At 48.8% G+C, this 12,325-nt stretch overlaps 1 protein-coding gene across 1 annotated transcript in view; it reads left to right on the top strand.

Moving 5' to 3' along the window:
* Positions 1-12,325, top strand: part of PTPN1 (protein tyrosine phosphatase non-receptor type 1) — a 368,861-nt gene that overhangs the window by 337,723 nt on the left and 18,813 nt on the right. Inside the window, exon 8 of the mRNA XM_069243648.1 lies at positions 6,125-6,360. Coding sequence (XP_069099749.1) covers positions 6,125-6,360 — 236 coding nt within the window. The remainder of the gene's footprint in view (positions 1-6,124; positions 6,361-12,325) is intronic.

Raw genomic sequence — 12,325 nt, 5'->3', positions numbered from 1 at the left:
TCCGGTTTCAAGCCGTGTAGAGAATGCGGGGGTCGGATATCAGTGACCGACCCCCATTCGGACTGTATTTGGTGCCTTAGTTCGAAGCATGATGTGGAAGGATGCTCTTCGTGCCAGAGCATGAATCCAAAAGCTCTGAAGGAGCGTGAGGCGAAGCTCTTCTTGGCTAAAGCGAAGAAGAAGGGCCATAAAAAGGATTCCTCCCATGCTTCTCCCAAAAGGCATAAGAAGCGGCGTCATCATGACTCTCGGTGCCGTCATGACTCTCTGCGCCGTTCGGAGCGGAGCCAGTCGAGGTCTCGATCATCACGACGCCAGAAGACATGGGAGATGAGTTGCTCATCGTAGCCCTCAGTTTTCGCCGGCGTCGAGGGAGCCTGATGTTCAGCAGACATCTGCACAACAGTACCCGGCTTTCCCGGCTCCAGGGACGGATCCGGCCGCATTTTTGAATGCGATGTATGCCGTCTTCCAATCCATGGCCCCTGCTGGTGCACCGGCAGGTCCCACGGGGCCATTGGCGTTTAATATGGGCTCGCCGGCACCGTACAGGGCGGCTCCTTTCATGCTCCTTTCATGCCCTTCTGCCCTACAGAGACTGGCGGTTCGGCGCCGAGGGTCTCCCCTGGCAGGAGTCCTCCACTTGCGACGGTGGATCCTCCTTCACGTCAACCGACTCCTTCTCCGCACCATCCGACGTCGTTGATGTCCCCATCCAGACCGGCTCCATCACCTTCCTGCCAACCGACTCCGAGAATATCATCATTCGACTCCGTGTCGGCGCCGGATGAGTCTAGAAGTCTTCCTGGTCCAGTTCGGGATTCGAGGTCGTCGGCGTCGATGGACTCTTTGTTGACGCCGGCCCTAGAGACGCATCTTCGATCTCAGAGAAAGGCATTGAGACTTTTGGAAGAGGAGGAATATAGACAGCTAGAGGAAGGTGAGATCGAGCCTTCAGATGAGTTCCAGGGTCTTGCCACTGCAAGTGGTCTGGATACTTCCCCGGAGTGGGACATTGCGTCTTCGGGGGAGTTTACTGAAGAGGCCGCTTCCTTCCATACAGTGGTGAGGAAGGCAGCTGAGTACCTAGATTTGCCTTTGTCTGTGGCGGAGGTAAAAACTAACCTGCTCACTGAGGTACTACATCTCTCTTCGTCCAGTGCTGACCCTTTGCTGCCTTTCAATGAGGCTTTGACTGAGCCTATTTTGGACTTGTGGAAGAAGCCAGTGACAACTCCCGCTGTGAATAGGGCAGTGGCGAGGAGACATAGAGGTGCACCAGGTGATCCGGTTTTTCTGTCACGGCATCCAACTCCGGAAAGCTTGGTAGTTCAGGCGTCATGTTCTGCGAAGTCTGCTCCTGGGACATTCCCTGGAGTCCCAACTGATAGGGAGTCCAAGAGGATGGAGCAGTCTTCAAAGAAGATCTTTTCATCTTGCAGCATGGTGCTTAAAGCTACTAATTCTACCTGCGTGCTGGGCAGATACGTCCACGCCCTTATGGACTCCGCTAAAGAAATGGCGAAGTAACTACCACAGGAGATGCAGAAATCGTTTGGATCCCTTTTTATGGATGCGCAGGCTGCTGCACAGCAGATTATACAATCTGGCCTGGATACCTCGGATTCCATAGCCAGGGCCATGGGAACATCTGTGGCTACTAGGAGGCATGTCTGGTTAAGGTCCTCTGGATTTTCTTCAGATGTTCAATCCACCTTGATGGATATTCCATTTGATGGGGAAAAGTTGTTTGGGGACAAGGCGGACTCTGCCCTTGAACGGTTTAAGGACTGTCGGGCGACAGCTAAGTCCCTGGGCTTACAGACCTCTGCTACAATGCTTTATAGACCTTTTCTCAGGTTTCGGGGGTTCATTCGAGGCTCTGCCTTTCGGAAGTCGCAGACTTACGCCCAGCAACCTGCCAATCCGCCCTATCGTGCCATTAGAGGGCGGGGTAGGGGTTGGGCTAGAGGTCCAGCCCAGCAGCTCTCTTCTTCTTCATCCTCCTCTGGTGGACAACAGCAGAAGCAGCCCTAGTTTTCCCCACTTTATCATCCATACTTCTCCTGTAGGGGGAAGATTTAGTCTTTTTCTGCAGAAATGGAGGTCAATTACAACGGACTCGTGGGTGCTAGGAATTGTAGAAAAGGGCTATGATCTCCCCTTTCAGGAGTTCCCTCCTCCCTTCCCCCCTGTCCCTCCTTTTGTTCAGAAGACCATCTTCTGTTGTTGCAACAGGAGGTTATAACCATGTTGGCAAAGGGCGCAATAGAGTTGGTGCCGTTGCAGGAAAGGGGTCAGGGGTGTTATTCAAGATATTTCCTGATTCCCAAAGTGGATGGTCAATTACGGCCGATCCTAGACTTGAGGATTTTGAATTTGTTCCTCAAGCAGGAAAAATTTAAAATGCTGACCCTAGCGCAGGTGCTATTGGCGTTGAACGAAGGAGACTGGATGGTGTCTGTCGACTTGCAGGACGCGTACTTTCATGTTCCGATAATCAAGTCGCACAGGAAGTATCACCGGTTTGTGGTCGGAACGCAACACTACCAGTTTGCTGTCCTTCCGTTTGGACTTACTTCAGCACCTCGGGTTTTCACGAAGGTGATGTCAGTTGTTGCAGCGCATCTCAGAAGGAGGGAAGTAGCGGTTTTTCCCTACCTGGACGATTGGTTGATCAAAGCCAAGTCTCCAGAGCTTGTGTTGTCTCATCTGCGAATGACTACCCAGTTGTTGTTCAATCTGGGTTTTTCTGTAAATGTGCCCAAATCTCACCTGGAGCCCTCTCAACGCCTCCTGTTCATAGGGGCAGTACTGGACACAACAATGTTTCGGGCCTACCCCCGCCTCAGCGAGTTCGGGACATTCAGGCGCTGATTCCGTTGTTTCAAGTTGGAGCGGCAGTTCCAGTCCTCAAGGTCTTACGCCTGCTAGGTCTGTTTGCTTCTTGCATTCTGTTGGTCACTCACGCTCGCTGGCATATGAGGGCTCTTCAGTGGTGCCTCCCCAGGCAGTGGTTCCAACACAAAGGAGATCTCAGGGATTCAATAAAGCTCTCCAAGGACGCTGTAGCGGATCTTCTTTGGTGGGCAGAGGACGGCAACCTTTCCCAAGGAAAACCGTTTTCACTGCCTCCTCCAGTGGCCACAGTGATTTCGGATGCTTCCACTCTAGGGTGGGGAGCTCATCTGGGGGACCTGGAGATCAAGGGCCATTGGTCCCCAGCGGAACAGATGTTGCATATCAATCTGTTGGAATTGCGGGCAGTACGTTTGGCGCTCAAGGCCTTCCTCCCTTCCCTTCGCGGTCAGTCAGTTCAGGTCCTGACGGACAACACTACCGCGATGTGGTATATAAACAAGCAGGGAGGAGTAGGGTCGTACCTTCTCTACAGAGAAGCTCTGCGGCTCTGGTCCTGGGCTCAGGACTATCAGATTTGCTTAATAGCGAATCATTTGGCCGGAGTTCTGAATGTACGTGCGGACGGTCTCAGTCGTCACTTCTCAATAGATCACGAGTGGCATCTCCATCCAGATCTAGTCCTCCACATCTTCGGGATGTGGGGTACTCCTCAGGTGGATTTATTCGTCACTCTAGAAAATGCGCATTGCCAGTTGTTCTGCAGCCTCCAGTATCCGTTGCAAGGAGCATTGGGGGATGCGTTTCAGACATCCTGGAGCGGCCAGTTGCTTTACGCGTTCCCCCCCCCATACCCTTGATTCCTCGAGTTCTGAGGAAGATTTGTCAAGACCCGGCCCAAGTCATCTTAGTAGCTCCGGACTGGCCGAGAAGGGTATGGTATACGGATCTGCTTCAACTCTCTCAGTGCCGTCCGCTCCGTCTCACGCTCAGGGCAGACCTCCTCTCACAGTCGCAGGGGCATGTTCTACACCCCCACCTCCAGTGCCTGCACCTTCATGTCTGGAGATTGAACGGGGCAACCTGAGTTTGTTTTCTCTCCCACCGGATGTAGTGGATGTTATTCTCTCGTCCAGGCGACACTCCACTAAATTTATTTATGCCGGTATGTGGGCTAAATTTGTGCTTTGGTGTGGAGAGAACCAAAAAGATCCCTTGAAGGCCCACCTTTCAGATATTCTTTTGTTTGCTCTTAGTTTGGCACGGAAAGGCTGTGCGATAGCTACAGTTAAGGGATATTTGGCAGCTCTGTCTGCGTTTCTTTGCCTTCCGGACCAGCCATCTTTATTTAAGTCTCCAATTGTAAATAGGTTTCTTAAAGGTTTGGTGAATAAGTTTCCTCCTACACCCTTTCACATGCCTCAGTGGGACTTGAATCTTGTATTGACGTTCTTGATGGGTTCGCCTTTCGAGCCCATGCATTCATGTCCGTTGAGATATTTGGTCTTGAAGACTGTTTTCTTAATTGCAATCACATCTGCTAGGAGAGTTGGAGAGCTTCAAGCACTTTCCTTTAAGCCCCCATTTACCATGTTTTTCCCTGATAAAGTGGTACTAAAAACCAGGGCTGCTTTTCTGCCGAAAGTTGTCACTCCTTTTCATATAGGGCAGTCTATTACCCTACCTGCGTTCTACCCTCCTCCTCACCCTTCTAAAGATGAAGAGAGGCTCCATAGGTTGGACCCTAAAAGGGCCCTGAGTTTCTACCTGGAGAGGACTAAAGACTTTCGCCTAGATGATCAACTGTTCGTTGGGTATGTTGGACAGCGAAAGGGCAGAGCGGTCCAGAAACAAACACTCTCCATGTGGGTCATCTTGTGTATTAAGATTTGTTACTCTCTGGCGAAAAAAGTCCCTCCTGAAGGTATCGGGCCCATTCTACTAGGGCTAAGTCTGCATCCTCGGCCCTAGCGAGAGGAGTTCCGTTAATAGATATATGTAAAGCGGCAACTTGGGCGTCCCTCCATACCTTCGTAAAACATTATTGTTTAGACTCTGAAGTGAGGAGGGACGGTCATTTGCTCGTTCGGTATTGCAAGATTTCTTGGTGTAATCAGGCGGGCACCCACCACCAAGTGCGGTTCTGCTTGGGACTCTATTCATAAGGTGAGGAATCCACAGGTAGTTGTATCCATCAGAAGAACAAGTTACTTACCTTCGGTAATGCTTTTTCTGGTGGATACACTAGCTACCTGTGGATTCCTCACGGTCCCTCCCGCCTCCCCGTTGCCTGCCTGATTTCACGCTTATCTTGCAGTATTTAGAGTAATGTTTCTATATATATTTGTATTTACATGTATTTAAGGTAATTATGTAAATATATGGGTTCAATGGACAAGATTTTTGTGTTTGTATATATAAATATCTATTTTCATGGTTTTTGATGGGTCGGTTCTCACCTGTTCGCCTCAAAGGCACGAAAAAAAATGAGGTGAAACTGACGTCAGTACGCCGACGAGGACCTCTTATTGGCACGTTGACGTCAGACGGAGGCACGTGGAGCCATCCCATTATGGCGTCCTCGTCGACGTGGACAGCTAGGAAGAAGACTTTCTGTCGGATGCTGACGCAAGGACGAATTCATAAGGTGAGGAATCCACAGGTAGCTAGTGTATCCACCAGAAAAAGCGTTCCCGAAGGTAAGTAACTTGTTCTTTCCAGTTTTTAGCTTTAATTATTTATTGTCCTTACTGCTGGCCTACTTTTAGCTCAGCCCTCCAGATTCATCTTTCCCCTTCCTCTCTCATTGTACTCTGCATAGCTATTTATCTTCTGCCTGGACACCTTTAGTTGTATAAGCGGGTTTCCTTTGATATGCCCTGCCTCTTACACTTTTGTTAGTTGTTTTACTTAACCTTATGTTGATGATGCAACACAGCCATATTTATCATAGATGTCTATGAAATGTGTCAGTGTTGTGGTCAAACTATTAACAGCGCCATCAGGTTATCTCACCCTAAACTCACAATATCAAACACATATGATTTTTCGACTTTTTTCTTGAATTGGTCCTGCTCCATTAAACCCAGTATATTGTGACAATACAAACAAGGTGAGGTGATCGATGTGGCTCATTAATGGTGTATTGTCTTTTCCTCCACTGTATGGATTTTGCTAAATATTTATTTTTATTCTTTATTACTTTGAGCAGAGAGCTCCCCTCATATGTAAACAAAATTGTGATGCATGTGTTTTTTGTATCAAGGAACAATGGAAAGAGCAGTCAAATGAGGACTCAGACCCACCTCCGGACCATTCGCCTCCTCCACCAAGACCACCAAAACGCAGTCTGGAAACTCACAATGGTAGAATGCATGAACAGCCTGGAAGCCTCCCTAAAGAACACGTTGTAGAAAAGATGGTTAAATGTGTTGACAATTCTGTGCAGAACACCTTACCTGATGATGGAGCTTCCATAACCTTGCACCAAAACACAGAGAGGTAATTTACTGAACTATTTGGGTATAGGCCTTTCTTTATTTTAAAATGTGAAACAGTAGTTGTTTGAGTTTGGATTACTTCTTTGTACAAATTAAATTGAGCCTTTGATTGACCTAGTTGTTCAGTAGCATCGTTGAAAACATCAAACAATTTTGATTAAACACTGAGGGCTAGTAGAGGCCATGCACATATTAATTATTGGTATATTATGATTCATAAAAAAATCTAAACCAAGATAATAAATATTTGAACAATCCTGTTTCCTAAAGTAATTCATTAAATTGAATGGAAAGATTTATTCCCTGAAAACATGAGTCAATGTAATCTTTACGGTGACAGTCCAAAACGAAAAAATAAATTGAACGTGCCAGTTACGGGGAGCAACAAAATTTTAATTCACCCCAAATCTCATCACACCAGCACAATGCTGACTTCATCTTTGGCTTAGAGATGTGCATAGCTGGTGTAGGTTGCAGACCAAGCCCTTCAGCTGGACTTTGTACTTAACCTTGGGACCCTCTGGACCACTGTGTCCTTGGAACTGGGCACAGGTTATGTCCATACCCATCAACCCAGCTATCATTAGCCATTTGCTTCAGTTTCTTTGTGCAGAGCCTGGTCATACCTTTCACCCAGGTCCCCTTGTCCACAACGCCAATTGTGTATGAAATTTTACTGAGTCAGTGGCTGTCTCTTGTGCCCAGCCTCTATACAACCAAGCTAACTCAACACAACTTTTGTGGACAATTGAAACATGGTCCTGCGGAATGAGGTGTGTACAGGCAGCAGCCAAGCCACTGAGGAGACTGTGGCTTCGTTTTTTAAACATGCTTATTTTATGTAGGACCCACAAACCAAAATGGTGCTGGGGTTGCCACAGATCTTTTAGAGCCACAGTGCCACATTTGATCCTTGGTCAAGTTTGCAATGGCTCTTAAAATGGCATGTTCATAGCTTGCTTGACTTATATTTTTTTTCCTGCCTTATCTGATTCCAGGCTATTTTCACAAATCAACTGTACCAAAAATGCTGACCATTGTATCTGCTGGACCTCTGTGTATATTTATGGATGCTGAAGACTAAACTAAAATTTTACATTAAGTTTTTAGGGTTGGGGGCGGAGCCAGGCAATATGGCAGATTAGACTCACATCTGAAGAGCCAGCTGCTGAATAATCCTAAAATATCCTGGCAACATATTGCCTCTAATTCCCGCTCCTAAGTTTCTGGTAGGCATGGCAGTCTTGGGGGTCTGCCCTGCCCGATCGGGGACAGATGCGGGCTCATTCACGAGCACCAGACAGACTGAGAGGACCTCTCTGCTGATCACCATAAGGCTGCGCGTGCACCCGCAGTACCTGGAGACCTGGACGGACTTCGTAGTTGATTGCGGAGGGTTTGTCCATGGTGAGTGGTGGCTGCCCCGACTCTGCTGACAAATTTTGCCAGTGGGCCCCTGAAGATTGGTACTGCGGTGAGTCCCGGCACAGCCTGCCTTGACCTGGGCCTGTGAGGGATGGATGAGGGGGCCGCGGGGCGGGGAGGCCTACGGGGTGTTTGCTCCTATTTGTGACATGGATGCTAACTGCCTGGGCTGAGGAGTGTCACCTGTTGAACCCTGTGGATTGTGGCTGCGGCGAGGCCCGACGACATTGCCTGGGACAGGGCCTGCTGTGGTGAAATAAGCTGACAGTGCAGTAACACACTGCCCAGAACGGAGGGCAGCAGAGGAGCCAGCACGGCGCCCAGTGAGTGACTTGGAGAGACTGTTGGAGGGGGGTGGTTAGGGGCCCCGATCGCGAGCGCTGATGTGCCCCACACGTTTATGCTGGCCCTCACCTGGACAGTACATGAGCAGTGCACCGCTGTGGGACTGGGGGCCTTGGATTAGTGTCCTTATTTGCTTGGGAGCCGGATCTCAGTGAGAGGGTCACATGCTCCTGGAACTTCCTCATCCTGATCACACTGCTGGGGAGTACCTGATGCTGCGCAGAGACGCAGTGGGTTGCAGGCCTCCTGTCCCCCTGATGGATTGTACGCTTGTTGTCTGTCCTTGGTAAGTGACCCTTTAGGGCAGCGTTGTGCTGCGAGTAGTGACACTACTGTGTTGGAGGAGGTGTTCTCAGGCACAGTTGGCTTTCATTGATGACCATGGGTGAGGTTGTTCCTGGCGAAACCTGGAATCTCTTTGGTGATTCTTTCCTCTGGCTTCACCTGATTACTGTTGCCTGCATGTGTCACACTCTGTGACCTGTCCTACGTGCAGAGATATTTACCTTCTGCGGGGTTGCACCGTGGCTAAAGACAAGCAGGGGAAGCAAGTGCAGTCTAATAAGATGGACAACTAGACTCTCCCTATCACCCCAGGGGCGGTGGCGTAGCCCACTAACGAATTGGTCCAGGGGCCCAACAAGGTTCCCACCCTGGTGGATATTTTGGCGGCCATCACCAGTTCCGGGGAGGCATTGGTTGTCAAGATTGACATGTGGCAGTGGAGGTGGGTCTGCTCTGTGCTGATCTCCAGAATAAGTCTGAACAATTTGCAGTAAATGAGGGTCAAGTGGCTGAGTTCCAACAGGAACTTGCAACTACTACATGACTAAAGGACAGTGTGAAAGACGCGGAGGGAAGATCACAAAGAAAAAATGTATCCTTCATTGGATTCTCGCAAGGGACGAAGGGGCAGTCTGCAAAACTGTTGCTGGAGGGTTAAATTACCACTGTTTTGAAACCTCAAAAGCGCCCATTGTGCACTGTGTCTGGAACTCCGACCAGGGGCGTCACCACACACCTATATTGCCCGTCTGTTTAATAACACAGATCGGGACTCCATTTTGCAGCATATCACAGTACATGACACACTGAAATTTAAGAGGTGAAACATCATGATTTTCCTGGACTACACACGGAAAATGCAAGACCTCTGCAAGACTTTTCTGTTTGTCGAAAAACAACTGTGAGACTTCGATCTGAAATACGGACTGCTGTTCCCAGCATGACTCAGAGTACAATATAATGGTAAAGCCTACTTCTTCAACTCCCCAGAGGAGACCAATGAGTGGCTGGACACATTGGGGGTGGATATGAGGGAAGTCCCCCAAGACTCATAAGTGTGACCCCCCCCCCTGCTTCACCCCAGCGCAGTGCCAGGGCACAGAGGAAAATTGAATGGTCAAAGTCCCACACTGGAGATTAATGAACAGGTCGGATCATGGCCCTTTCCCGATGGCTCCCTTGTGGAATCTTGATGTATACTAGACACAGGAGATTTCTTTCTTCACCACAGAGGAGACTGTGAAGATCTCAGTGATAACACAGATGTGGGGGCCTAGAGCGTTTGTAGTATGTGACAGCTGTGTGCTTGGACTACGGATCACTGTCTTGGGATGCCCTGAATTAATGACAACTGAACAACCATTATAGGAGTGGTATATTCAGTGAAATTGGTGCCCCCCCCCCCCCCCCCATATTTTTTCTCTCCTACTTTGCACTGCTGAGCTGATGGTAGGAGGGCAGTACTGTATAATCTAATGATTGCATCATTAGGTTTGAACTGCCTGGTGTTGCGAGGCTGATAGTTGCTTTAAATTTGGGCCCCGGAGAAGCTGGCAGATATGTGGGAATTTGGCTATTATTTTGATGGCCAGAATGTTTTATTCATTCTGGCAACATGGGTTACTGTTTTCAAGATCATGTCATATGTTTGTTGCTTGGAGTTGGCCATCGGCCTCCCTGACATTAAGGGAGAGTTTGGAGGGTCAAGGTTGTGCGGGGCCAGCTTAAGGGATCAGGCTCTCGCTGAACCGGTGCAAGGTTGTGTCCTCCGCAGAAGGCACTACGGCTGTTGAAGCCGTGGCCTCACTATGGAGGGTGGAGCTATGGGTTCTGAATTTAAGCCTGGACTTGCTGGGCTTTGGTTGTTTAAACACACTGTCCAGGAGTGTGGCGATACGTTTCTGGTTTTTTGAGGGATGTGGTTTTAGGGAGGGTGGTAAGAGGCTCTGCCTTGCATAAGGGTGACGTTGGTTGGTTGTATGGAATTACTGGGGGGTGCCCAGCTTGAGTTACACTTACCAGGTGCGACTAAATGGACTACAGCTGGAAGTGTGTGAGCAGTTATGTGCAAGATGTGGGAATTCCAACCAAAAGGAGGGTCCAATTAGTGGTATACGTTTGCCATGGTGCTCCTTCTGGAGGCTCACATATGGGGCACCATAGATACTTGCACAAGTGCTGGAAGGGGCAGCTGTTTGTGACATCCTACTAGAGCTAGAGGGGTGTTAATTTAGGTGTATCCAAGTGTGTCCTTTCTGGCCTCAAGGGTATTAATAGATCCGATGGTCGATAGGTTATATCGGTCCTCCTGGATTCAAGGGCCTTAAGTATTGTTAATGTTTATGCCCCTAACCTGGATGATCCTGCTTTCTTTGGGGCACTCTTCAGGACATCCATGGGATACTTGGATACCAAGATGATAATGGCAGGGGTTCTAAATTGTGTACTCAGTGGTGAGCTAGACCATGATCCCCCTAAGGCGGATATTAAGCCGGGAATTATGGGAGCTCTTAAGGTAGTAGTTCAGGGATTGGGACTCCGAGATGTTTGGAGGGAGCAGTACTCCACTGAAACAATGCTATTCCTGTGCCATCCCAGCATCCAGTACGGACATCCAGCAGCCACGAGCACAATAGCCTTAAACATTGTAACTGTTGCCTGTCAGGCACGGTATCTAGCAGATCACTCGCCCTTGCTGTTCTTTTGTAGGACTAACAGGAGAGTCCCGGGGATTCCTTTGTGGAGAATGAGGGCTGAGGCATTAACTGACCCAGTTTTCGTGCACACTAATGATGAAACTAGTAAAATCGGACAGCGCTACTAAATGCGCAACTGAATGGGATGCTATGAAGTAGTGCTGAGAGGGGGAATGTATGAAGGTGACTTGTGGCGTGAAGATGCAATTGATGCGAATGTCGGATGTGCATGAGAGAAACCTGAAGAAACTAAAGGAGGAGATGGTAAGTTCATCCCACACGGTGGGTGAATGGAAGAACCACAAGATAGAGCTGTTGGATATGTGGGATAGGCTTGACAAATGTGTGTGCACTACACACAGGCAGCACCCTTATGTAGAGGGTGACAGGGCCAGTAGGATGTTGGCTCATTTGATCAGTAATGAAAGTCGAGGACAACATAAGGCGGGGGTTAAAGACACGCTGGGTTGGATGGTGACTTCGCAGCAAGGAATTGCGGAGGTCTTTGCTGCCCACTTACTAAAGGCCTGCACACAGTTGTGTACCCCCAGTTTAACTAAGATTGGGCTTACTTTGTGGACTTGCCGATGGCTAGCTTACCGGTAGAACACATGAATGCCTTGGATGTAACACTCATCAAGGAGGAGATTGTGGCTGCGATACGCACTTTTCATACATCTAAAGCACGTAGGGGAGACTGCCTACGGGCTGAGTTTTGTCAGAAAAAGGCAGCTGCCTGGTGGAACGCCTCCTGTCTGTGTATCAGGAAGCTCTGCAAAGAGGGAGATTCCAAGACTCAATGAGAGAAGCAATCATAGTTTTAGTGCCCAAGTAAATATCTTAACTAGGTTTCTTCCTATCGCCCATTATCTATGATCAACGTGGACACAAAGATACTCAGTAAGCTCTTGGCATCCAGACTTTTAGCTTATGTATGAGACTTAGTCCACGAGGATCCATGCTACTTTATCCCTCGCAAGAGCGCACTGTGCAATCTGCATAGGTTGTCCCTAGTGCTGCATGCACTCTAAGTATGGGAGAACCCCTGTACACTTGCACTGCTTGATGGAGAGCAAGCTTTTTGATTCCCTTGGGTAGGAATACCTATGGGCATGTCTTACGCAAAGTGGGAGTGGGAGAAGGGTTTACTAATAGGGTTTAGATACTTTATCATGAACCACTGGCTCATGTTGGTAGAGCAGTGTCTGCAATCAT

Source organism: Pleurodeles waltl, chromosome 7 (genome assembly GCF_031143425.1).
Source record: "Pleurodeles waltl isolate 20211129_DDA chromosome 7, aPleWal1.hap1.20221129, whole genome shotgun sequence".
Lineage (NCBI taxonomy): Eukaryota > Metazoa > Chordata > Amphibia > Caudata > Salamandridae > Pleurodeles > Pleurodeles waltl.
Note: the sequence above shows the minus strand (reverse complement) of the source record. Positions and strands in the feature narration are given on the sequence as shown.